Source organism: Triturus cristatus, chromosome 8 (assembly GCF_964204655.1).
Source record: "Triturus cristatus chromosome 8, aTriCri1.1, whole genome shotgun sequence".
In the NCBI taxonomy this organism is placed as follows: Eukaryota; Metazoa; Chordata; class Amphibia; order Caudata; family Salamandridae; genus Triturus; species Triturus cristatus.
This window is the reverse complement of record NC_140591.1, coordinates 1057919416-1057947317: the sequence shown is the minus strand read 5'-3', so window position 1 is coordinate 1057947317 and position 27902 is coordinate 1057919416. Positions and strand designations below refer to the sequence as shown.

Sequence of the window (27902 nt, the reverse complement as noted above, 5' to 3'; positions counted from 1 at the left end):
TACACGTACTTGTACACGTACATGTACGACCAGTGTGTACATGTACCTGTACTACTACGACCAGTGTGTACACATACCTGTACTACGAGCGTACACGTACATGTACGACCAGTGTGTACACGTACCTGTACTACGAGCGTACACGTACGTGTACGATCGTAGTACAGGTACGTGTACACACTGGCTGTACACGTACGTGTCAAACGCACTGTGCAACTGGTGCCTTAGGGGTACTTGTGAAACGCACCGTACCTGTGTGTGGATTGCTAAATTTCATAGGGACACATGAGGGACAAGTATTAGGGCCTAAATGCATGCTGGTTGTCATGGATACCGAGTTTCCAGTTCTAATGTTTCTATCAAGTGGGCTGGAAAAGTCAGTTGGCAACTAAATACAATGTTGCAAAGTGGTTGTTGACTCCACATGATGCACACATTTGGAACCATGCAAAGGCACTCACTGGTGTATGTTTAAAGGGATTGGAGGAAACGTAGGATGCAAATGAGTCTGACCAATCACTCTGTACTCCTGTAAATGAAACAGCACAGCAATGCAGATATAAGTCAGCCAGGACCCATGAGAGGGCACTTGCCTGCACAACCTTTCAGTCGACACCACTTCTGCTGCTTGTGCTTCCTCTGGCACCATGTCAAGGTCTGTGGAGAGGGCCCAGCCATTCACCCAGGAGGAGAATGAGGCATTGCTGGATGTTATCCTCCCACAGTACCCCAGCCTGTATGGGAGACCAAGGGAGCAGGTGAGTGCTGACTCCACTAGCTTTGACTGAGCACCTTTTTTGTGACTGTCACTTCTGGCATTTTGTCCAGGTGTGACAGACATGCAATGTTGTTTGGAGTGGGTCCCAGGGGGAGGAAAGGCTTATGTCTCTCATGCAGAGCATGATGTAGTTCATGTGTGCACTCCTCACTTGCATTGTGCTTACTGTGACATACACTGCATAGTGCATGGCACAATCAGCCTGCCCAATCCTTTGGGCCATTTTTGTTCTATAGTCCTGAGGTGATTCAGTGCCCCCCCCGTGTGACAGGTGACTGTACCCACAGATGTGTGTGAGTTGAGTGGAGCTGTGGTGAGTGTGGTGAGAGTGTCCAAATGATGTGTACGCCCCCTGGACATTGATGTGTGTGAATGTTCCTTGTCATGTGGGTGAGTGTCTATGTGGAGTGTTGCACCACAGCTGCATGGAGATGGCAACAGCTCCACCCATCTGATGTGAGATGTAAACCGTGCGGAGTGTCTGACCTGCTGAGCTAGCACCACACCTGTGACACCCCACAGTCAAGTGGCACATGTGCAGAGTGATGTTTGTATCCGCTGTTGCCAATGGCAGGTGATTGATCTGTGCCTGTGTGTGTCTGTGTACTCTGCTGAGGTTGCGTCAGTGTCCTGGGGCATGTAACTGCTTGGAGGTGCTGTCCATCAGCCTGGTGTTGCATGTGATGCACAGTGTGTGCCATGATCAGGGAGTGTGTTGCACCCCTCATGCCACCTGTGTACTTTCAATGCCATGTAGTGCATTGGGGCTTCCACAGAGGCTAATGTCCCTATGACAGAGGTGCTATTTGTTGCCAGCATACTATGCCCTGTTCAACATATCAAAGATGTTCAAATGTTTGTCTCTGTGACATGGAGCAGGTGTAGTGATGTTGTCTCACTTTGTCATCCTCACAGGTAACTGCCTACGAGAAGGGGAAGATATGGAAGCGGGCCGTCAGGGCCGTGAGATCGGTGGAGGGTCGCAGTCGGTGCCTAGCCCAGGTGAGGAAACGCTGGCAGGACATCCGGTGCTGGACCCGGAGGATCGCCCGGTGGCAGCTGAAGGACTCACCTCCACGCAAGCATGGTGGGTGCCGACTCCTGACCCACCAGATGAAGCGTGTCCTGGCGGTGGTCTTCCCTGACATGGATAGGCGGTTACAGGAGTTGCAGCAGCAGCAAGGGGGTAGGTACATGTGTGTTTGTTGTGTGTCACCAGCTTATTGAAGTGCTCAGTCGCCTGGATACACTGCGAGGGTTAATATGTGCAGTGCATATCCTGTTCCCCAAAGTCAACCGGTGCTGTTCTTCCTCCCTTCCCCTCCTTGACATGTGTTCCCTGGTCTGTGTGTAATCACTATTGCACATGGTCATCTAGGCTGCCAGTTAATCCAAGTGCACATTGCTTTCTGCATCAAGGGGGGGGCGGGGTCTGAGACATGTGTTGTTACCTTGCCTGTGCCCTGTCCTGTTCAGTCATTTGGGGTCCATATTAGTTGGCACTGATGCAGAGTCTCAACATAGGAGTGTGATTTTTCAAATGTACAGACTTGCAGCATGCATGACCGAGGTTGTGGCCTCAGACATGATGTGCATGAGTGGGAGATATGCATAGTGCTGGGACGGTAGCTCATGTTACAGTCAGATCATTCCAGGACCATGGAGCAGTGTGCCCACTAGAGTCCCCTAAGACACCCTTGTCTCGGAATCATGTGTGTCATCCAACACTGTGCCCATTCTCTGTGTGTCCAGCATAGGTTGGCCTCTGTGGCATTGTTCCCTGGCCTCATTTGTATTTATCTAAAGTGTGCTATATGTGCCCATTGTACAGGCTGACCCCATTTGGCTTGTGCATCCTCACACTGGGCAGTGCCTGTGTGTCTATGTACAACTATCTGTTGATGGTTGTTTGTCACAAATATGTGTTGGCAGCCTCACAGGGTGATGTGGAGTACATTTAGGAATTCTTGATGCACATTTTAGTAAACCCAGATTGAGAGGTGTCACTTCTTGATCTGTCTCAATCACATTGTGTCAGGTATGGTGGGTTTGTGCGGGCAAGGCCTACATGTCCAAACCTTATGTCTCCTTGCCAGGTCTGACCTGTGTGTGATGATTGTCTGGACAGACACTCAACATGCAGTGACCCTGTCATGTTGTGCAGGGTTTAATGTTTGGGCTTTGCAGCATGTGGCAAATGTTTGAATACATGGTTCATGCTCATACATTTTTGCCACCAGTGTGTGGTCGAGATGCTACGTATATTGGTCTGTGTGTGCTGACATCTGTGTGGACATTCTTGGTTCCCATGAGGGTCTCTCCTCAGTGCAGGTGCTCCTTATCCCGACACAATTGCAGGCTCATTAGCTAATGCATTGTCCTGTGTTTGGACATTTGTGCCACTCCACATGACAGGCAGTGGGTCAGATGTGTTGCCAACTGTGTCATCATGGTACGGATGGCCATGTGACAGGTGGCATGATTCAAGTTGTCACTCAAGGAGTATTGTACCTTGGCACTCACTACACCTGTCAACATGTCTCAATTTTTCTGAAGATTGACTTTTATGTTTTGTTGTGAAGGACAATAATGTGCCTGCATGACAGATGTCTCCCAAGGAAGTGCAAAATTAAGTAGCTTTACAATTACCGGGGACACGCTGGCACATTTCAAAGAAAGGCACAGTTCGATTACCACTTGTTTTCTGATTATACATATCCATGTTCCCACAGTATTTTGGCATTTGGGTAAGTCCTTGGTTGTTGCTGATACCAACTTACGAGTGTCAAGTCATCCAGACCACCATGGTGCCATGTATATGTACTTACTGATACCCCATTTATTCTTTACAGTGGCTTATTTGAATTCGGCTGCCAGCTCATACAATGACAGTGTAAATGTAGTTTAGTGTGCACCTCCTTGTGTGGATTCTGTTATACAGGCGCATGTGTGTTCTGTTCACAAAGTGGCACATTCACACATTCTAAACATGTATATTGTGTAAAGTGTTGTGAGTCCCAAGGGATCGCAATGTTTTTGGTTTGTGTTTCAAAAGTACTCACCGGCCTCTGAGTATGGGGACACCTTCAGCATTGAGGCCTGTTATTTGGCCTTGGGTGCGCCAATACTGTTTCGTTCACAGTGAAAAAGAGGTGGCATGCCTTCATAATCTTGCTGTGCTCAACTGTTCCCAGACACTATCTTCTCAGTATAATTTGATATCAAGTTATTTGCTGTTGTGTCATCTTCTCCATTGTTTCCAAGTGGCATGGTGTGTCAACCAACTGGGGACTGCAGGGTTACATATGTGTGGAGTATTCTAGCTGTTACTCATGATACATTTCCTGATATGCATTGTGACATTTTTTGTTTGGACTCATGTGTCAGATGTATACAGGTGACTGATAATTTTCTGTATCTTCACCTTGCCCACAGTATCATTGGAGGACACTGAGGGAGACACCTGAATGGACCAGGAGGAGGGATCCAGCACCGCTGACACCACTGGTGGCGAGTCTGCGGGAGCAAGTGGCACAGAGGGCGAGGGGAGTCAGGTGGAGGACCTGTCTAGTGGCAACACTTACTCCGAAGCTGACAGGTCCGAGGCTGAACTCCTCGAGGGGGCGGAGGCTGCTACAACACCTGGCAGCAGCACTACATCTGTCACCACCCTCTCCATTCCCATCACCGCCCTCCCAGTTGCTCCTGTCCGTGCAAGGCAACACCATGCCTCCTTCGTGCCAGGCACCACACCCCTTGCCCCTGTCCCCCCTGCTGCCCTCACTGCAGAGTCTGTGGACATTCAGCGACAGTTGCAGGTTGGCCAGACATCGATGCTGAATGTCCTCCATGGCCACACCAGACTGCTGACACAGATGGTGTCGTACATGGAGGGCATGTCAGCAGCGATGTCTGACCAACGGATGTTGCTGAGGTCCATGGACTCTTCACTGACAGCAGCAGTGAGTCTCCTGCAGCGCTGTGTCCCCCCCTTCCCCTGCACCATCCACACTTCCCACTCCCATGCCTGTCCAAAGCACACCCAGGCATTCCCAAGCACGCACCCCACCAGACACAGGCAGCACACCAACATGTAAGGGCAAGCGCACACCTCCTGGCACGCACACTCTGGGGGATGAAGGCACACCCTCTGGGTCTGGGGCACACAGGCATACACGCAGCCACAGTCCGAGTCCGCATGCCGCACTACCCAGTCCCTCCAATGGCACTCCTCTCGGCTCCCCTATCACACACTCTGACAAGGAGGCCTACTTGGCTGTGCAGGGCCTCAGCCCCTCTGGCTCACCAGCCCGCAAATGGGCACGGCACTCCACAGGTAGGGGAGTTGAGTCCCCCCCCCTGTCCACCCCCTCCCCCAGTGGCGCTGCACCCCATCCCTCTGACCCCCCCCTCCTTTGAGCCTATGTTATATTTGGATGCAGGGGATACGCTGGACGAGCTGGCAGCAGTGTGCAGTGCCGAGCTGACCTCTACCTTTGGCGCTGCCCCACCCCCTGTGGTGGAGGCGTCCGTCCCTGCACCCACCACACCTACCCTTACGCCTCCTGTCCCTGCGGTGCCTGGTCCTTCCCCACATTATGGCCCCCCCCCAGTCGACGAACCTGAAGGTTCTAATGTGCAGGCAAGCTAGGGGAGACGCGTGGCCATGTGTCTCCCCCAAGGACTTCTGATCTGGACTGGCCATGTGCCTTTGTAAATAGTGTCCTTTTGTGATTTTGGTTTTCATGTTTTCACTTTGAACACTATTGCATTTCAGGTATTGATGTGGGTGCTGATGCTCCAGGAGTTGGGGTTGTGGTAATGTGTTATGTTTCAGGGTATTGTTGTAGTCTGATGCTCATGTGGTGGACCATGGGATCTGTGTGCCATCACAAGGTCTCTGCGAAGAATCATTGGTGGTGTGTGCTATTTGTGTTTGAAGACATTGTCCCAAGGAGTGTTCCTTCCTCTGTGGCACATGACATCTCCCCTGCAAGGAGTTGCACAATTGCGGTGCTGACCTCTGTCTACATTTCCTTTGTTGGTGACAGATCCCTTCAACTATGGGCATGCCTGCTCAGCAATGTCTCCGGCTGCATCGTCTGTGCCATCCTTGCTAGTCACTGTACTTGTGTTTTGAGTATGTTGTAATGCCCTAATGGCTAAATTATGCATTTTCCGCACTATGCATGTGTGTAATCCCAGCCTAGCACACAATTGGTACTTGTTCTGCAGGGTATTTGGGCACCTGCCTGACATTTGTGGGCATTGTATCTGTGGCAACTCTCCCCTATTCCTTCCATGAGAAGCAACATCTTTGTGGCTGTCCCAGCACAGGACATTCCTATCAGTCCTGGGATGTGCGTGACAGTGTGTGTTCCCTTTGGCTCTCTCAATTTAGTAGGCATTGACATGAATATACAGTCTTGTGGCATGATCTCTGTGTGTGCATTGTGCTGCATCCGCCAGGGGTGGGTATGCATGTGTCATTTGTCATGACACCCACATGTGGTGTGTCATGCAGTGGGGGTAAGACATCCATTCTCATGGGAGTGGGATACTGCTGTCAGTGATGTGTTGTTATGGCACTATCAACATAGTAGAACATTAGGGATGTGTACATACACCCATGGAAGTGTGATCATCTCATCATGCTGTACACACCCCCATGTCTCTGTCCACTGCTGGGAGTGATGAGCACCCACCCCATGTCTCTGTCCACTCCTGGGAGTCCTCTGCAACCACCCCTCACATGTCTCTGTCCACTGCTGGGAGTGATAGGCACCCACCCCTCACATATCTCTGTCCACGTCCACTGCTGGGAGTCCTCGGCACCCACCCCTCACATGTCTCTGTCCACTGCTGGGAGTGATAGGCACCCACCCCCATGTCTCTGTCCACTGCTGGGAGTGATAGGCACCCACCCCCATGTCTCTGTCCACGGCTGGGACTCCTAAGCAGACACCCACCCACCCACCCACCCGCACCCTTGGTGCTGTACACTGCTGTCCTGGCCATGTACACGCCCCAATATACTGGTTATATGCTGCACCAGGCCCTGAGCCAACAGTCGTGGCGTGTGTACGCCTTGTATCACATATGTACTGGTGCCCTAGGGGTACGAGTGACGCGGTCTGTACCCCCGCATTTATAGGTTGGGTACGGCCCGTACCACGCGTAGCCCTACATCACCACTACAATGGTGGTACTGGCCGTACCCATGCTTTGAGGGCGTGGGTACGGCCCGTACCACCATTGTAGTGGTGATATAGGTGTACATGCTGTACCCACGCCCTCAGAGCATGTGTACAGCCCGTACCACGCATACCCCTACATCACCACTACGATGGTGGTACGGGCCGTACCCACGCTTTGAGGGCGTTGGTATGGCGCGCACACCTACATCCCCACTACAATGGTGGTACGGGCCATACCCACGCTTTGGGTACTTTTTCGCCGCGCGTAGTTTTTTACTATTCGTACGGAAATTGTATTTCTGTACGAATCGTACTTGCGGCTTTGGAAGGTGGATTTCCTGGGTACAAGTCGTACGGAGAATATGCTTCGTACGACCATTCGTACCCGGGTTTTACAGGATCGGAATCGGCCCCCAAATGTTGGTTTATTAGTAGGTGTAAGTTGGGACCTACAACTACTAACAAGGCCACAATCACAATATAAGGTCCAGTCAAGGTCTCAATCAGTGGCGTAGCTAGACCTTTGGCTGCCCGTGGCGGTCCCTGACATTTGCGGCCGCTGCATTGAAGAGCAGGGGGGGCACTGGCCAGTCCCCCAATTGCCGCAGGAGTGCTGCCCGAGACGGCTGGTAAGAGTGGAGGGTAGACTGACACCCCCAAAACTTGTGCCACCCGGGGGGGACTTCCCCACACTGCCCCTTGCTATGCCACTGGTCTCAATAAATGATTAGCTTGCTCAAATCTTGGTACCTGGCAATAGGCAGACAAGCGTAACTTAGGAGACAGGTGTGTAAAGCATTTTGAAAACACCAATACTTTCAATAAGTAAGAAACAACACTCAATAACATTTATAAAAATAGGAATAAAAACGTTTCCTTTAAATGATACCATAAACAACAAAAATTCTATACAGGGAACAGGAGACATGAATTTATGAAGAATAAGCACTTTCTAGTCCCTAAAAAACAAAAGCGCCAACTTGGGACATCTGGTTGCACTTGACAGAGACAAGGGGTCATATTATCAAGTAACGGCGCTAAAATTATCGCCGCTTTAGCGGCAGAAAACTGCTGCTAAAGCGGCGATAATGGGCTTGATAATATGCCGCAGAGAATTCCCATAGAAGTCCATGTTCTGGTGTTAGCATGGGCATCTATGGGAATTCTCTGTGGCATATTATCAAGCCCATTATCGCTGCTTTAGCAGAAGTTTTCTGCCGCAAAAGCGGCGATAATTTTAACGCCGTGCTTGATAATATGCCCCAAAGTCAAGGTTTAAAGCCAACTGCGATGGACCCTTGGTCAGATATACTAAGCGGGAGGCCCTGGTCAACTTTTTACCTTCACACTTAGTCGTTTTTCTGGAGCTTTTTCTCTCGACGTCAGATGAGGCTCCTCATCAGGCCGTGTTTTGAGGTGATGATTGTGGCTTAGCTCAGTGCGAGGCCTCAGTGAAATTCTGGAAATCTTCAGCTCCGGAGCTTTCAGTGGGCCAAACCTGAAATCCAGGCAAGGTAGCGGTTTGACATCGCGGCTTAATTTCCGTTTTTTACAAAATTTTCTCCAAAGTTCTCCAAACTTCTGGAACTTCTTCCTGGAGTTCCTCTTGTGGGTTTTACAGTGTCTAAAACACAAATCCAAGGATCCAGAAGCTCTGAGATGGCCCTTAGGATGTTGGGACTCCGTCTCCCAGAATGCAACTGGCCAACTCCTTCCAGTTGGGTTCTTCATGGTGGAGTTGATGCAGGTGGAGCTCTTTTAACCTCCTTATTTCAGGGAGTCCACTCCTTCAGTTCTTGAAGCAAGACAAAGTCCTCAGGTCTGTAGTTCTACAGTCTGCAGCAGGTGCAGTCTTACAGAGTGCAGTCTTTTGGGGTGCAGACCAGTGTTCCAGCGGGGCAGTCCTTCTTCTCCTTGTAGATTCAGGCAGGATCTGAGTTGCTGGGCAATGCTTCCATATTCATTTACAGTTCCTTGCTGACAAGCAGTAGGGCACCATGGACCAATGGTATGCAGGGTGCCTCCCTCAGGTATGACCACTTCCTGCAAAATGTAGCATATTCTTCACCCAGAAAGAACTATTCTTCCAATATCCAAAACGGTGAAACTCTCTCCTGGAAGTTACGATCTGGCTAAGCCATCCCACAGATTTGGCTATGTTTCTCTAAAGCCCACCTTCCAGCCCCTTTGCTAATCTAATTACAGGGACTACTGTCTGGCTGGGGGGTTCAACATGTGAGGGTGAGCCTGTGATGTCCTAAACTGTCATTCTCTCTTTGACCCACCCACATCCTGCCTTTTGCTTTGCAGCTACAGTTCTCCTCCCACCGGATGTCCTTTGTCTCTAGAGAGTCCACTTCACACCTCATTAAGACAGCTTAGCTCAACCTGGCAGAGTCTGGCCAATCAGAGAAGTGCTGATGGAAGGCTGGACATTGCTTATCAGAAAAACAGGTTCTATAACTTCTTTTCTGTGATAGTTATAATAAATCTAACAGTGGCAAGTTGTTGAGTTTATTCTATCATTTCGATACCTTGAAGTATTTTTAGCTCCTTTCATTTACTAGTTATACTAATTAAGTATTTCCATGTTAGCCTACGGGGCTATTGTGCTACAGTGGGGAAAAAAAGAAATTGACAGCTTTTCCCTCACCAGGGAATATAAACCATATGTTATAATGTCCCTGCTTATTGTTACAAGACACCCTATCCCTGGGGCACCAAGGGGAGACTTTAGGGTAGCATATGTGTAAACATAAGGTGGTTTGAGACTTTGAAAGTACCTTTAATTACAAAGTCAAATTTGCATATAACTTTATTTTTAAAGCAGCCTACAATGCAGGACTGGCTTTTAAAATGACAGCAGGCACCAAAGTAGTGAACAATTAAGTGCAATAAATTTACTGGGCCTCTAAACCTACATGCCCTACCATATATAAGGGACTTACAGGTAGGTTTTCAGTACCAATTGTAATGATACCTATTTACCATGTACTGTTAATCAGAGCACAGGTTTTGGGTCTGGTTAGCAGACCCCAGGGCACAATCAGATTCATAAAACCAGTATGTAGTATTCAAAATGGGGGTAAAAAGTGGGGGGGCTGCAAAAAGCCCTGGTTTCTCACATTGGCACATACCTACAGTGAATAACCACCCAAAGCAACTTTCACTATAAAGGACTGTAGTTGTATTAGGAGAAACATTTGAATTCCCTGCTATCTCTGATTTGAGATACCCTGCTGGAATAAAGCAAACACTATTTGTAATGGTTAATAATAGTCCTATTCAATGGTAACATTAGATTTTGAATAGATATTTTTAAAAACTGACTTTTAAAAAGTTAGACTTTACCTGACTTAGCTTCCAGTAGGTTAATTAGTATTAGACTGCAGACAGGTTGTCCTACCGAGCTTACCCCTAAATGAGGTGTTAAAACCTCTCCCAGAGCAGGAACGATGACTCATACCTTTCACAGCACGACTTGATGTGCGGTATGTGAGAGATATGTCATCTGTGGAGTGTCCAGGAACTTCCTTAACTTGAAAGGGACCAGAGTGAGGCTTGTCCACTCATTAGTTAAGTGGAAATGGAGACCTGCAGAAGAGAAGCCTTTTGTTCCACAGCCACTCTATAGCCAGCTTGGCACTAGCTCATTGTGAGGGAGGTGGAGCTGGTCCCAAAACCAGTTTGGTGTGTATTGCTCATTTCTCTAAGTTCACCCCTGACTGGCCCACAAGTGCCTTTGAAGGGCACAGAGATTCAGCCATGTTGGATTTGCCACAGAATAGTGCACTGTAGGAAGGTTTGCAATAAGGCAAACCAAATGTTTTGCTAAAGTGAAAAGAGGTGCCCCTGGGAAATGTTTTCTCATTGGTTAAGCAGTTTCCATGAGCCACCCACACCCACTAGCTAATCAATCATACAAAGCTGGAACCGGTCATCAGAACACTGTCTGGACCACCTGAAGAACAGAAGAGGACTGTACCTTCTGTTTAAGACCTGTTTTGAGATCTGAAGGGCTGGGCCTGCTCCTACCTGTATACCCAGGACTATGGCTTGAATTCCAAGGCTAAATTGCCCAATCTCCTGTGTGGCCTCGGGAGCACCAAAAGCTTTTCCTGAAATGTCCCTCTGATCATTAGCAATAGAAACAGGACTAGACCCTGTGGATGGCCTTTTCTGGAGTAAGTCATAGCCCAAAAATGCTGTCCCTGAGGTCCTGAGCACATAAGAAGTGACCAAGAGGGTCTGCTCTAGTAGCTCTGAAACGTTGGAACGTAGAACATTTTTGGACTTCCAATCCCTCCAGAGTGTCGGTGGGACCTCATGGGACATTGCAGCAAATGTGTCCAATTTCAAAGCAAATTCATTGGATGCAACTTTAGACTTTACCCGCTTGAGGATTTTGAGGCTTCATAAATACGACTAAGCTCAAAGGTAGAAATCCTAACAAGGAGAAGGGATAAAAAGTGGCTGTTCGATGCGAGAAATAGGTCAGGAGTTTCTTTCCTGGCAGTTCAGACTGGACTGTTCCTATTGGAACATGGGCAAGCCTGATTAGCCTATAGCAAAGTCCAAACTGAAGTGGCATGGTGTGAAAAATAATGATGGACTGAGATTAGCAGCGGCCCGTGGAGGTGTGAGAGGTGGTTCCTGGTTGGGGGGATTCGACAGACGACCACGAGGGAAAATGAAATAAAGAATTCATTTTCTATTGTTGTCGTCTGTCGAAATCCACCCCCACCTGGCGCCACCGCCCATCACTCTTACCTGCATGGACCACTGCTGACTGGGATGTGGAACTGAGTAACTACCAGTGGCTGAGATTAATTCAAGCATTGTATCCATCACCTCTTTTGTACTATTTAGTGCCTTTCTTATTTCACATGCTTTACGTAATCTTGAATTCCCCAAGAGTTAGCTATTTTATAATGTTGTTGTTTGTCAGTATTTTTTTCTGTGCATACTTTGAGGCTTGAGCCACGTCAGGTGTTTATGAGGAGCTTTGACTGAGCGTGCAGGCGCTAAGGCTGAGGCCAAACGAATGTTAACAATGTTAATTATTTATAAGAAATCCTAGTTTTTACTCATTTATCTTAAATAGCTAACACCCAGTGACACAGCCAATCATATGGATAGGTTTTAGATGTGTGTCAGTTGTTGTCTCATTTATCTGGATAAACTTACACCTCAGAGAGAAACCAAATTACCGGTCAGGTGGCACACTATGGGAATCACAGAAATGTATTTGACATGTTCCTTTATAGAGAGCCCCCCACTTTTTGCATCTCACTTAAAGACCTGCCTGCACATATTTCTATATGACTGATTACAGCCAGCCTCTATGGGTGCTTCTCGAAGTCTGGTTAAAGCATATTTTTCAAAAGAAAATGCTGCATGCAGTGCAAGACACTGGGCAAGCATACATTTTAAAGGGCTAAAGTTGTCATGCTGTACAATTTACACATTACAGTAACTGTTGAACATATTAACGCAGAAAAATATGGGGCATATTTTAATATGTTTCATATTTGAAGACTATATGTTCCCACTGCTTAATAAGCCTTGCTTTATCGCTACATTAATTTCCTTTAAAATGCACCATTTGTCAATCTTTTTTTATTTCTTTCTTAGGAGAGGGACTCACCCTGGACCCCAGGTTTGTCTATTGAACTTGTTCACATTGCTCACTATATAAAAGTCATGCCCAACGTTTACACCTCACCACTTTCAATTGTCACCAGCCACCACAGACAAAATGAGCTTGCATATTAATGCTAGGAAGATGCTCATGGGGAATATGATTCGGGTGCATGCAGTGTAATAGTCCTATTGAGAGGCATGAGGTAATGGTCTCTTGCCATTACATTGTTTTCCACCCTAGTTATTAAGCCAATTTTAAAGTTGTGTAGCAAATATTGTTTTTATCTAAGGATACAGTGCCTCTCTGGTAATTATCGCCACTAAGCTGTTTTAAAAAAGTGTTATCATCTAACATGTTTTTGTGCTGAAGAACGTAATAGAAGTTTCATTTGAAAAGTCTGCTCAGTTTATAAATAGAAAGCTCATCTCACATTTTGAAATTATATTTTCGGAAAGAGAAAATTGCTTTTTCATAGCGAGTTGCAGGGGCATGTATCAATGTTTTGTGACCGGAATGCAGTTGCATAACATTCATACTTTACCGTCTCCGTGAAGGAGGTGATAAACCATTCACAAATGGGATGGAGGTCCCTGGGGGACCTCTTCCCCTATTTGAATGTGGGGGTCAACATTTTTTCAGAGCAGGCAGTGGTCCCATGGAGCATTGCCTACTCTTAAAGACTGAGACAGAAACTCTTCATTTTTTTCTTTAAATGCATCTCGTTTTCCTCTAAGGAAAATGTGCTGCATTTAAAAAACAAAATAGTTTTATTTGCAAAGCAATCACAGGCATGGTAGTCTGCTGTCCCCAGCAAGTCACCATCCATGTGATAACAGGCCATTGGCAATGGGTAGTAAATTGCGACCTACCTCATGAATATTAATGAGGTAGGTCATTTGCAACCCCATTGGGAATCGCTAAATGTGTCTGAAACACATCAGTACATTTGATTTTGCGACTTGCTAATTGTGACTCGCTAAAAATGAAAATCGCAATTTGTGCGTCACAAAATGAAATGGTGGTACATGTGGCCCTTAGTTCTATAGGTTTTCTCATAGTTTTGGAGTAGATTTCTAACTGCTATGGAATTCACAACTATCATAGCAGATTCACAGATGATGTGGAGCTCTTTCAGAATTCCATGTTACTTATTTCGATTCGTATTTATGCATAGGTACAAGTAATACAATAGTCTAATTGCACTTCAAAACTTTTTATTGTGCACAAAAAACACCATTGCCTACACCCCCACTCACCCTCCCCCATTTTGTGTTTTTTCCATACAATTCTCACCTTAAATACATATTTTGTCCTGCCCTTGATTGGATTAAGTCAAAATGATAAATACTCTCAAACATGCAATTTTGCGGATGACAGGCATGGCCAGCACAGGTAAGAGCGGTGGGGTGGCGGAACAGGGGTGGAACGGGGCAGTGGGGGGGGCGAGTCAACAGATGGCGGGATAGGTAAAATTAAATAAAACAATTATTAAAACCACTTACAGAGGTACATGGTTTTCTTCATTTTTAATTTAAATCTACCTGCCCGGTCGCCTGTCGACCCCCCACCAACCCACCCCGTCCCTGCCCCGCCCCACTGCTCTTACCCGTCACTTATGTTCCAAGGCTTCTCTGCTCTGAAATGCCCACACCCCTTCTCTTTTGATCAGAAATGTTCGCAGGTGATATTACTCCAAAATAATGTGATATCATATGTCTCCATGTTGCTTAACACGTGTGAATTCCCATTTTGTGAATGCAACTTATGTGCGCAGAGTCAATGGTCCTCATTACGATTGGCCCAGTAATTGCTGTGACAATTACCATACCTCATAAAATCCAACTCCATTCGGTCAGAATTTATCAGGTGTAATAAGTGCCACCCAATTATTTGTTCTGGGGGAATAGCATGGGGATTATAGTGCCTATCACACCAAAATCTGTTTATATTGGTAAATACCAATAATTTTTCCTCTGATAAATATAGGCAAGTTTTGAGCATCTGATAAATATCTCAAAGCTCATAATTGTGATATGTTGCGGTATCAGCAGTCACTGCAAATATCGCAGTTAACCATGCTGCGTGTAGTAACAGTCTTGTTCAATTGGGGCCATTAATTTCAAATCACATTAATAAATAACAGGATGCACCAATTAAGGCAGCCATTTTCCCCTGCAGTGTTCAGAAGCTTCATTAGTTTAATACTCACGAAAGGATGCCGGAGAGGTAGAGCATCTCAGCAGAAAGGTAAGACAGATAGCTGAACATGAAGACAAGCAGAGGTTCAATTGAAGTAATGTTTCGGGTATATCGAGTGACGAATGCAGAGCAGAATCCAAAAACAATTCCGAAGAACACGCCACCGATCCCGACCAACATGAAACGAGCCATCCCAGCAAAGATGTCAACAGGTTTAATCGGTTCAAAGGTGTGCATGTGGTTTAAAGAGATGAAGACGTTATATAAAACCTGAAGGGAAAAATACTCTTGTTAGAAGTGTGGTTTTTCTAAAACACAAGCCATCACATCATCATTTCAATTCTGGTAGCTAAAAATGGTACTTGTCACCTGCCAATAATAAAGCAAGCTGCATGGCATTGCCACTTACACTGAAACAACAAATACTTCTAACACTTTTTCAGATACTAATGGTTTTGGGATTGCAGGGGTGACAAAAAAAGAAGATTGAAATGGTTATAATTGCATAGGGATTCCAACATGGAGGAGTTGTTGGCAAATTTACTTGTAAAGAGAGGTGAAATAACTGTGGGACCGATTACAAGTCTGGCAGTCTTCCACTGTTGGATTCGAGGTGGCGTAGCGGTTGTGGTCCTTCGGCCGCCCTATCCCGGAGTGGCCATTTCGACCGCCACCGCTGCGCCGGCTGCACAAGGGAACCACCGTTCCTTGGCTCTGGGGCAGCAGACAGGACTATCTAATATGCAAGGCGGGACAGTCAGGTCTGCCAAACATAATCATGAGTTTCCCCACCGCCAGCCTTTTCATGGCCCCCATGCCTCTGCTGCCATGGGGATGCATTCAGAGAACACAGCATGTGCCCCCCCGTTTGAATGCACCACAAATTCCAGCATGGCATGGACTTCACAGTCCGTGCCGTTCTGGACCTTCTTTTGCATTCCCATTACAGTGCCCGTTTTCAGGGCACCACCTGGGAACAGCAACAGAAAAGCCCACCAGACACGAGTTGGACCATGTACGGCTTTGGCAGTGCTGTGCAACCGCAAAGCTGGCACAGCATTGCCAAAGTCGTAATCAGGCCCTGAGTTTCCAGTGCAGACATAGTTAGGCCCACCTCCAATTTCATGAGACCGACGGCAAGAGTATTTTTCCACGGGAAAAACTTTTTTAATTATGGAGAAGAAAACAAAAAGTTAAATGTGTCAACACATAATTCTGCCATACTCAGGAGGACTGCCTGCATAAAGACATTTTGCTTGACCAAGCAAAGTGGAAGAGAAATACACCTCTAAATCTACTAATATGGAAGATTTCAAGGGGTGTTTCCTTTGATTTTATGGCTTAATCTTCTACACTGTGTTTGTAGACGAGAATACTTGAACGAAGTGCACTGGAGTGGGACATGTTGGGTGTACCACACTCTAATACATTTGCACAGTTTTCCAAAAATGATCAGACTATACAGCCCCAACAGCCCCATTGGCAATAACAGTGGTATTTCAAAAATTCTCACCCTTCTGGTAAACATGGCTTAAATCTCTGAACTATGCAGAGTGGCAAATACCGCAGTTTAGAATTGCTTTGCAAATTAAGATTAACGCAGCCATTTGAGGAAAAATTTGGAATTTAATGCTGAAACTACATACTGCTGCCTTTAACATTCATACATAGAAAATAGCATATGTCCCAAGGAGACCATTGGAAGTCCAAAGTCAGAATAAATACGGAAAGCAATTAACACAAGCCAAAGGAAGGCAATAATTCAATTAAATGCACTCTGAAAGGAACCGACATTCACCCTACAGTCTTACCACTAATGAATAGGCGTCTGCACACTTCCTGGCCTGGGACTAATAACCCACATGGCTACCGAATGTGGGGCAGCAAGAACATTAACAAAGTCAACACAACATAGAAACTATAAGGATACTGAGACTAAATTCACAATATGTCGATCTGACTGCAGAACATATTGCTCTGATGGAGCTCATCCGCTATGTTATGACTCTTTTAGAAGACATCACATCCAGCAACTAAAAGAAAAGAGCAATAAGACGAATGCTGAATTTGATTTTGATCCCTGCACTGCTGTTCTACTGGATTATTTATGCAATTGGATTATTTATTATGTCACATTACTTCATAGAGGTCCAGATGTAAGGGACTTTTTTCTGCCCGCAAACCACGCGATTTGCCGTTTGCGACCAGAAGAAGCATTTTCTGAAATACCAAACCCTATTTGTGATCTGGCAATCTATTACCAAATCGCAAATAGTGTTTGCAATTCGGTGTTAGTGTGCCCTTCCTAATACAGAATCGCAGCAGTATGTAAGAATGTTTTGCGACTTAAACATTCACATTTTACCCCGATTGGAACGCAAATTACAACCTACCTCATTAATATTCATGAGGTAGGTCGACTTGCAACCCACTAGGAAACGCTAGATGAAATTCATGGAGTTTCATACATTAGAAATAGTGATTACCTAATTGCGATTCGCAGAAAATAGCAATTAGATCATTTCTATTTCCAATATTGATACATGTGGCCCAAAATCTCTCAACCATGCTTTTGAAGTAATCTAACTCTGGTGATGGAAGCTCTATTGCTACAGATATTCATCCATATCTACTTCCAAATGCACCGACAGTCCTTAAATACACCTAAAGCATACTTCTAAGACATAGCACAATTCCTCAGTGCCATTGGTATAATTAAATACATGTGTTTTAGAGTAGTGATAGAGCGCCATGTTGTTTTGAAATTTGTAGGGGTGCATCATAATCACTGTTAGTCCGCACTCATATAATAAGTGGAATTGTATTAATGTGTGACTTAGAATGTAGTACTAAAAGCAGCATATAATAGTGCAAATAGAAATGTAATCATGTCATTTATGAAGCTCAATGTAGTGCCTAATTGAAAATGCATTTTAGACAACGAATAATGATTGGTTCCTGTATAATGTGATGCATTAGGTTTAACCGTGCACCATATTAAAGTCTGCACGTGTAGTTCTGCTTATTCATATATGTAGTGTAATGAAATCAATGCTTATAGAGTGATTATAGAAATGTGTGTTTAAATTGTGCAAAGGCCTGATCGCATATACTTTAAGAGAAGGCCTGTTTGTTTCTTATGTTAGCTAAATATTGTAGGCCGAAAATGGTCTCCCTTGGTAAGGCTTTTGGTTTCAGAGATGTTAGAAAATCTAAGAGGAATGGAAAGTTTCTCGTTCCCAGGTTTCTGTTGCAGGTGCAAGGACACCTAGCTCGTTAGTGAACTAACCCTTTGTTTCAGGAGTTAGGATGGCATGAGAAGCCAATATGGGAGTATACTGGAGCAGGGATGATACTTTCGGCAGAGAAGGTTCCTGGGATCCAAGGACAAACAAACCATCGTAGGAAGGGATACCGGATTCAGTTGAAAAATACTGGAAGAAGACCTGTTTGGAGAGGTGTGCCGGAGGGCGTGTTCTACGGTTTTGGGATTTTGAGTTAGGGACAGTGCCCCATGGGTTGAGCAGTTGAGGTTTAGATGGGAAGCTAGAAGGAGCATCTTAGAACGAGCTCTTGACAAAGTGAGTGTACTTCTAAGGAAGTCTTCACTTCTGACACCTTTTTTTCCTATTGCTTTGGAAAATGCTAAGTAGGGATGTCATCTTAGATATAGAGTAGGGATAGACTAACTGATTTTGTCTTTAGGTTAATGACTTCTAATATAGAGATTGGAACCGTTATTGTCGGTCTAATGCTTTTGGAACTGACTATTCTTCTTATTCTGAGTCGGATGAGACTCCTGCGTAGACTCTTCTCTGTAGTAGTGCCCATTTATTTCCTTAACCTCGTGCTGTTGGGCTTGTACGTGCAATTATTTTTGGCTTTGTAATAAATCCTCAAATTTTGAGATTTGGAGTCGGTGGTCCTTTAGAGTTCAGATCCGATTCGGTTGGTTATGTGTTAAATTTTGGATTTCCTCCCCTCTACACTATTTAGCAGATAAAAAGGTCCTGGCGACCCGAGAGGATTCTTGGTGATGGTAAGACAAATAAGAATCCGGCTTTCTCAGTAGTACCATCCAAGATATGCGAGCCTGCCTTCCAGAACAGAAATACCCAGGACACAATGTAAGTGCACATGATATGTGATGCAGATGTGTTGTTTGCAAGTTTGCGCATGCTACAGGGTGCCACATCTACATTTCCTATATGAGGAGGACACAAAATCCATGGATGACATGGATCTTGGGGAATTTACCATAGTCACACACAGTGACATATATGTATGAGATACCTACAAATAGGCCACAATGCAAGAAATGATATGTCTATTCGCAGGTAATTTCCTGTATAGGCCACACACATCAAAAAGACACAAGAATGTGTGCCTATAGATATATCCCTGGCAATGCACTGATGAATGTTGTCTCCGTATTACAGTGACTACCCACTCCTCCAAACATCAACCAAGCACGAGAATCACTACTATGAGGCACAAATGCAAAAGATAAATATTGTAAAGACTACACAATGGGTGTTAATATATCAGATGTCAGGCCATGGAGAATGTAACTGATAAGGTCTGCAAGACTTAAGTACTGGTAAGCAAAGTATACCCTTCCAGATGTTGATGGTGATGTCCCTGGTGTCCACAAAGAGAAAGATCACTGCTATCCACACACCACCTGGACAAGATTTACATTTCATGGCCTTCAGACTGTGCTTGATTAGGCTACATTACTGGGTATAATTTGGTATCTGTTTTTTTAAATTGTGATACTGACCAGTGGTGTTCTGAGTTGCCTGAGGCAAGTCCACTAGTCTGACTTATCCAATGTCACGTAAATGCACATCAGTCATGGAATAATGTGGCCATAGGACTGGGTATAATTAGGGTGCATATTTCTTAAACTTTCACGCAATGCAATGCAGCAATGTAACTTGCTGCACTGTATTGTATGAAAGGGAGAGAGCAGAAATGTGTCATATTTACTAAGATATGGTACACTTCTGCTCTCTTCTTCCGCTGGTGTACTTGTGGCAGCAGCGCACCAATGCAGGCACCAATGTGCCATGACACAAGGGAGCCTGCACTGTAGTCAGAGGAGGAGGAGGAGGTACCTTCCTGCTCAAAACTATTCTTAGAGGCTTATACCGTCAAAGAGGATGTAACAAGGAGAAATAAAGATATTTCTCCTTTTTACGCTGCTTTCATTCTGAAATAAACCCATGTTTACAGAATTGAGTAAATCTGGGTTTGTGTCCAAACACCTGCGTTGATGCACTTTTCAACCATGTTATGCCCCTCCAATGTAAAGTATCAAAGCTACGCAAAGTCATGAAGATTGAGCATTGCACGGCTTTGTAAATACCAAAATACATTTTGCGTCACAGCACACTCTTGATGAAAAATGTTAGCAAATTGGAGCCTCAGTGTCTGTGTTTCAGACTGTGATACTTGCTGGTGAGGTTGTGAGTTACCTATGGTTTATGTACTTTTAAAACTCAATAAATGTCAGGGAAGTGCACCTTATCCTTGGAATTATAAGCTACACTTTATCCACACTCCCTCTATATAGCAGGCGACCTGTATGCAAGTGTTGCATTACCTGGATAGGAAGTATGGAATGAAGTATTGGTACTGTATCATCACTCTACTAATTGCTGGGTCCTGTATTTTTGGGAAGGCATGTTCCTCTGAACAGAAAGAATTGATCTTGAAGCTGAGCCAGCCTCTGGGTCCATGACATATTTTCCCTTTGTGTACCCTATAATGTTGAAATTGTAAGGTGCTTCCCTAGTTGCAGTATTATCCTATTTGTTATGCCTTAATATTTCATTATAAATGTGAGAATAGCATATCAGGCACATAAATACATGCCCAATCACAACAAATGAAACATTTCTGGTAACTGCACAAATGTACTAAAGGTTGTTAGCACAGTATTTCTGTTAGTGTTTCAAATATTTGCCGGCAATAAAAATCAGTGGTAAAAGAGCACTAACACTATTACGCTTTCAGCAATATTGCCCCCTGGTTTTGCAGGAACATGCATGAGGGGCTTTCATAACTGATCTGCTATGCTAGATGGTTTTCAGTGATACAATCACTGGTTTTTGGCCCTGCTCCTCCCCTTTGCAACCACCTACTTACACAACATAGAAGTGCGACTTTCACTTTCGGCCAATGTCTTTCAGGGGCTTAAGGACAGGTGCTTGTCCTCCATATGAGGTAAGTGATTGTGATGATGGTCACTTATTAGGCTCTTACCTCTCCTAACAAGGTCACCCATTTTCTTAAACAGATACCTCACAGAAGGTATGATCACTGATACTGAATTTTGTCTGTCAAGGATTGCCTGCTGCATGGTGGAAACCAGATGCCAATACAGCCTTTTAAGTTTCCTGCACTGAGGTTCAATCAACCTTGGCGCTGCTCTACCGTCCGTTTGTGGAACTCATTCAAGACTGTTGAGCTGGCAGAGGCCTTGTGTAATACAGTGCCTTCATTGCCAGGAACCACTGACCTGTACCCTGTAGCTCCATCAAGCTTCTGATTTATTGGCTCTACTGCAGATTCGGCAGGACCATTATGCGATCAATCTGCTCTGTGGTTTTCATAAAGTTTTGTTGCAGAAGAAAAGCGTGTAAACATCTCGAACAAGCGTGGTGCAAAGATTACTCCCTGGTTAGCAAGGGCATTTACAAAGTGGTGATGAATAAGTATCAAAATTAAAGCAGTGCATGCGTCTTATTCAGAATCTATTAATAGACAGCTCCTAATGGTCCACAAGAAATTCTTAATACTACAATTAATTTCTTGTCACCTAATCATGTATCAGGGAAATCCACCCAACTCAGGTTCTCTGGGACAACCTTGCTGTATTTTCTGAGGTTAAAATCGCAAAAAAGTGTTTAATGTTCAATTGACCCGGTAGGCTCCATGGAGAAGATATCATCTGCTACTGCTACCTCGGAACAGAATGCACTTTCACACTTCATTTCTATTTCCCTTTAGGAGGCAGAATCAGCCATTCTGAATTGTAAATCCGGCCCTACCATGGATCCCTGTCCTCCTTGGATTCTGGGGCCAGTAGCAAAAGTAGGTAATCCTGTTTTAAATGTGAGTTTTAATTCCTCGTCATCCTCAGCTACTGTGTCACAAAGCTGCATGCAGGCAATGAACATGCCTTTATTAAAAAAACATTCTTTGCAGACCTGGGGCAGTTGTCTCATTTCAGACCAATATCACTTATTCCCCTATTGGTCAATGTTCAGCTGTCCAATTTCTGGGAACATCATGGGCTATTACACTGCAGCAAATCAGGCTTCTGCCCCCGTCATTGTACTGAAACAGCCTTTCACAAAGTATCTGACTACATCAAACTTACCTTGGATCAAGGTAAGAATTCTGTCTTAATATTACTTGATCTTTCAGCAGCATTCAGTACTGCGTCCCATGTTATTCTAGTCCAGAGTCTGGTTGACATTGGTGTTGGCTGCCAGGCCCCTAATTGGATTAAGTCTTTTTTGGAAATCAGAAGGCAGGCTGTTTGGTTAGCACCTTTAACATCAACCACAAAGCCTTTACTTTGAGGGGGGCCCCAGGGGTCCTCCCTAAGCCCTAGCTAGTTCAATGTTTATATGTCCCCTCTGACTTCTTTGGCTGAATCTTTTGGTTTTAAAGTGATTTCCTATGCTGATAACACTCAGTTTCTCTTTGCTTCAGAACATAACTAGTCCTCTATGCAGCAACACTTTACAGCTTGTCACTTGAAGAGTACTTTTGAGAAATTAGAAATCAATTTGGTTAGTAAGGCCCATTCAAAATGGCGGGCGTACTGTTAGCCCTCTTCTCTACCAGCCCCTTCCCAGTCTACTTCTGTGGTTAAGAATTTGGGTGTCAAGGTTGGACTGTCAGCTTTTGTTTACCGTCAGGTTTCTTCAGTAGTAGGATAAGTTGTTGTGCTATTGCAGGCTCCAAATAAATATATATATCTCCTCTCCCTTCACTCATGGAAAATTGTGGCACATGCACATTTCACTTCTAGATTGAACTATGCCAATGCCTTTTACTTAGGCCTTCTAGAGCAAGTTATCAGATGGCTGCAATTGGTTCATAATGCTGCCCCAATGAGACTCATTCCCCCATCTCAAAACTCTTCATTGGCTGCCATTTGGTAAGAGGATTCTCTTTAAGCATTGCTTTTTAGTCATAGGGCCTTACACTCCTCTGGACCACACTATTTAGAGTATAGGATTGAGTTTTACCATCCATCTAGAGCACTCTGCCTCTCTCATGCTACCTTAGCCATGATTTCCAAAATCTAATGGTCTCAGAGAGGGGAGTCACTTTTTTAGCTTTTGGGCTCCTAGGACATAGAACAGTCAGCTGAACTCTGCATGTGGAGACAGATTAATTGTTCTTGAAAAAATCAAAAACCTGGTTATTTGGCCAAATCTAATTCATAGCCTGTCGGGTACTGTTTCTCCTTAGCACTGGGACTCTCCGTGATGCAGGCATGCGCTCTATAACATGCCTCATTCACTCATTTATTCATTCTTAATAATACTCTCAGCTAGCATCTGCAGCTTGTTCTTGCTGAATTTGTTAGTCTAGCATTTTTGGAACTCATCTGTGGAATGCTTGGCAGGGTAAGTATATGCTATATAGATCTACCCGAGTAGCATCGGAACTAGGAGTGTTAAAGCTGCTGCACCCAATTGATCTGGTCTCTATGCTTTTTTATTCAGGGAGCCTTCCACTTCAACAGCAAGAATTCCTGCCACCTCAATAAATGTGCAGGGAGGCACTGTATGTGTGAAGGAAGCTCCCCATCATGCTTGCATTAACGTAGCCAGTAAATTCCAGTCTATTGTGTGATAATTTAAAGGCATAAATAAAGTGGTAATAGCCTCAATGGCCTATAATGAGCGTTTTATCCTAGACAGGAATTGTGCTCCTTATAAGTAGAGATAGCACTTGGTACTTACCATGTGCGCAATTTGCCCTGCAATCCCATTTATGTACCTTAGAATGGAGGACAGTGTGCAAATCGGGCATGATATTCCCCATTCTGAGGAGCACAGCCCCTGAAAGTGTGCTATTTAACTGTGAAATTGGCACAAGGTTTAACCCAGGGAAAATCAGACATTCAGAAACCACCAAGGTGCAGAACTTTCATTTGCACTATAAAACTGATGGAAACGGAAATTTGTCCATGGATAAGGATTCAGAAGTTTTATTGACAAATCAGGTGGAAATGCTAATACTGCTGACCTGTGCTTGAGTGGTCTAACTTGGTTGTTAACTTTAATTAGTAATCAAGTGACATTTATTTCTAGGTTTGCAAATCATAGTCTCATTACTGGTCCCTGTACATTCTGATACGGCTGGTAACAGCCATTGACTGAGCTCCCAGGAGTTACCAGCACCCCTTATATCTGTTCCTCTGGGGCAGGGGGGACTTAACAAGGATAAAACCCAGGTTAATTCCACAGTAAGGAGATCATTTCATACAGCACTTTTGTTGATCCCACCCGCTTTGGCGGGAAGGTGCACAACGCAGCACACATGGAAACAGCAAAAACAAGGAGAAATCAAACATTTCTTCTTCTTGCGCCATCCCTGGTCTTAATTTGGGTGATGCACCCTATTTACGCCACCCCTGTAAATATTGAGTAGCGTCAAAATCAATGGGTGTTGCAGTGTAACGCCCTGAGCAAAACCCATTGCCCTCCCCTTTCATGCTAAGTATAGCGTGAAAGGGTGCCTTATTTACAAGGGAGCATTAAGCCACATTAAGTGCATTAACACTGCCTTGTAAATAAGGTGAAGCCCCTATTGCCGCCACAACGTCCTGAAAAGTGACATTGAGGTAGCGATAGGGGCTTGTAAATATGCCCCAAAATGTCTCATCACAGCACATATATATAGAGTAGACTATTTAAATGTCCCAAATATAATCTTTACATCGAGTTTAATGTCCCAACTATAATCTTTAGGCCCTGACAGGAACTCTCATTTTCTACCAAACCTATGTTAAGTAACCTTTTCGGAAAAGAAGGCTACATTTAAAACAGTGTGATGAGGTGAAGTGCACTACAAGTATTGTTAAATTGTATCACAGCAGCCAGGGCTCATTTGGAAAATTAGAAACTGCAATTACAGTATTTAATAGCCCTGCTAATGGGTGCTGAAATCATTCCTTTGGGATTTGAGAGTCCAAATGTTGTTTTGTTCCAGCATCCAGATATCCAATGTCGAGATGGAAAATGAGAAACTGTGACAGTAAATCCCCGCTGCGGCTCTAAAAGACCTAATTGCAATATGCTGAAAGCCAAGAGTGACTTAATTACTTTTCATGTATCAGAAAATGAAGGAGATGCAAGATAAACTGCTCCTGGACGGAAATATGGTACCAAAGATGGAAACTGCGACCATTTTCTCTAAAATAATACTGCAATGTATAACTAGATTTTGTCTGTTACTGATAGCAAATGTATTAACAAGTAACAATAGCCCTGAACTCATTACCAAGCAACCACCTTGTTGTGACAGGTAGACGTTGGGAGACAGAACAGACAGATAACTACTGGAAAGTACAGACTTTTGCCAAGTATTCATTTTAATATATGGAGCTGGACACATATCCAATATCACAATGCTACGAAGAAAGTTGAAGAAGAAAATACCTTGATTACATAGTGGCATACACTCCAAATTGATGCTCCTTAAACGGGGAATAGTCAGTAGATTTTGGGAGGGCGGCCTTAGCCATCTTGTCAGATGGTAAAGTCGGGGAGCTTTAGAAAGGTAGCAGCGTGACAAGCTATGCAGACGTGTGTGACTTAGACAAACACATCTTGAAGTTAATTGTTTTTATGTTTGACATCTCAATTTAAGAATTTCATGACGTGATTGAAATAGTCTAACCACAATAAGCCAAGACGAAAAAGACACTAAACCTTAGGACTTCTGCAGCAAGGTGATCAGAATTATAGCAAGATTGATATCATGACATTATTTGAGTCAGGACATAAGCACTGGGAGTACTAGCGCATCTCAATAAGCGTCTTAATGAATGGGAGACTCCTATGCAGTGGCGGCCAACACAAACAAAGGGTGGTGAGGCGGGTGAAGGGAACGTGGGAGGGGGTTATTTATAATAGATATGAAAAAAAGAACTTACCTGAAGCCACCTCCCGCCACCCGTGTTGAGTTGCGCATCCTGTCCTCTTCCTGGTCCCATCAGCCCCTGGTACAGACTTCCATCCAATCCCTGTGCTTCTCTCATGCTATGAGAGCAGCACAAGCATTGACCTGAGCGGGCTGAAAAGATGCTACTCTCAGGACAGGAAGTCTCTGCGATTTTTCTAACCTGGATTTTCGATGCAGCCGGGCTGGAGAAACCAAAGTGCGTGTGTGTGTTTGGCTGGCCTGAGATGGCCGGCCGGCCAAACACACATGCTTACTTAAAGAGTGCACATAGCACTCCTCCTCCCATGCCCTGTCCCTCCCCGCACAAGCTGGCTCAGAGCCTGCAAATGATAAAATAAATGATGCTAGAACATTGTTTTATTTTTCATTTGCAGGCTCAGAGCCAGGCAGTGGGGTGAAACTCCTGTGGAAGAGCCACCACTGCTCCTATGCAGGAGTTTCAGACAAAAAAGAAGACTTTTCTGCCTCATTCACTTGCTGCACAAAGGACAGGCTAGCATCTTAGTTAACTATCAGAATGTGGACTTAATGGCCATGTTCATGCCTGGTCATGGTGGTTGGGTAAACTGGTCCAAGGAGCGACACCTTCATCTTGGAGATGTTTAGACAGAGATGATTTTTATTAAATGAGTTCTTCAAATGCACTAGTTAACAGCAACACTTTGACGGGCATCAACATTCTTTTGAATATCAAGTCAGCGCACATCCGGTAGGTACATTTAAAACTGCTGAGAATTTTCACAAACCGCACTTTTCTGCTCTCAACAGGATCAGAAATACAAGAGAGTTCTTTGGATGTCCAGGACATGAATGGCTCTTGTTTAAACTCTTAAGGGAAACTGGTGAGTAAGGAAAAGACCAATTAAAGAGCTGTGTTGACAATGCACATTGATTCCTTTAAACAGCAATAGCCACGCCTTCAAAGGCCACTGAAAAAAAGAAACTATGAATAGATGAATGATTGAATTATTAAATGAATTTGAATTAAAAAGCACTAAAAGGATAGAAACCCAGCTTCTATCTGCCGGATACACATTACAAAAAATATATAAAATATATAAAAATTACATTCCATAAAAACAAATGTGCATCATTAAAAAAATAACAGTTAAGGGTAGGACAGCTGAGCTTCTAGTCTTTAATGATGTTAGCAGCTGTTTATATCCAAGTTAGAAGGTGGGCAGGTCTTTTATATGTTTGATGTTTAGCGGTACGTAATTCCATATCTTAGTATCTGGCACTTTCAGCATTTTAGCCCAAATAAGAGCACTGTTTTTGGTGATTAACAAATTCCGAAAGATATGTAGGAATGTAGGAATTTACAGTTAATGACTTTCAAAATCAGGGAGGGACATCTGTGCTAAATTGTCAGCCAGGAAAGTTCAGATCGTCTCTGAGTTACACAGTCGTTCTTTTTGAGGCAACAGAAATCTGCACTGCTTTAATTTGAACTCCTTGTAGTTTAAGGACTTTCTTTTTGGAGCACCAGGAGCCATATTATAGAAAGTGCCCCAGGGATGCAATGGGCTTGTGCACTTGCTTTGCGCGCCCCCGTGCACTTTGGTATTACAGAAAGGGCTGCAGATGCTTGTGCAGCCCTTTCTGTAATACAGATAGTGCTGGCGCTGTCAATGGTGGGTGTTCCCTCATTTGCATGACAATCCCAGGTGGTGGCAGTTCCGTGGGAGAGCCAGCCATCGGCCAACAGTTATCGGGTAGTCTGGGCCCCCCATTTAACCCCCCTGCCTCTGCTGCCTTCCTGCCGCTTAACAGTGGAACTGAGCTGAACTGAGCAGAGAGGCTGAGCAGTGTAGTGAAGGAGAAGATCTCAGCGGAGAAAAGTGGCTTGGTGCACGAGCGGCAG

General features: G+C 44.6%; 1 protein-coding gene across 1 annotated transcript in view; it reads right to left on the bottom strand.

Annotated features, from left to right (window-relative positions):
- The window catches only part of SLC9A4 (solute carrier family 9 member A4), a 413232-nt gene that overhangs the window by 308284 nt on the left and 77046 nt on the right, over nucleotides 1–27902 (bottom strand). Inside the window, exon 3 of the mRNA XM_085622597.1 lies at nucleotides 14829–15088. Within this exon, the coding sequence (XP_085478723.1) occupies nucleotides 14829–15088 (260 nt within the window). The remainder of the gene's footprint in view (nucleotides 1–14828; nucleotides 15089–27902) is intronic.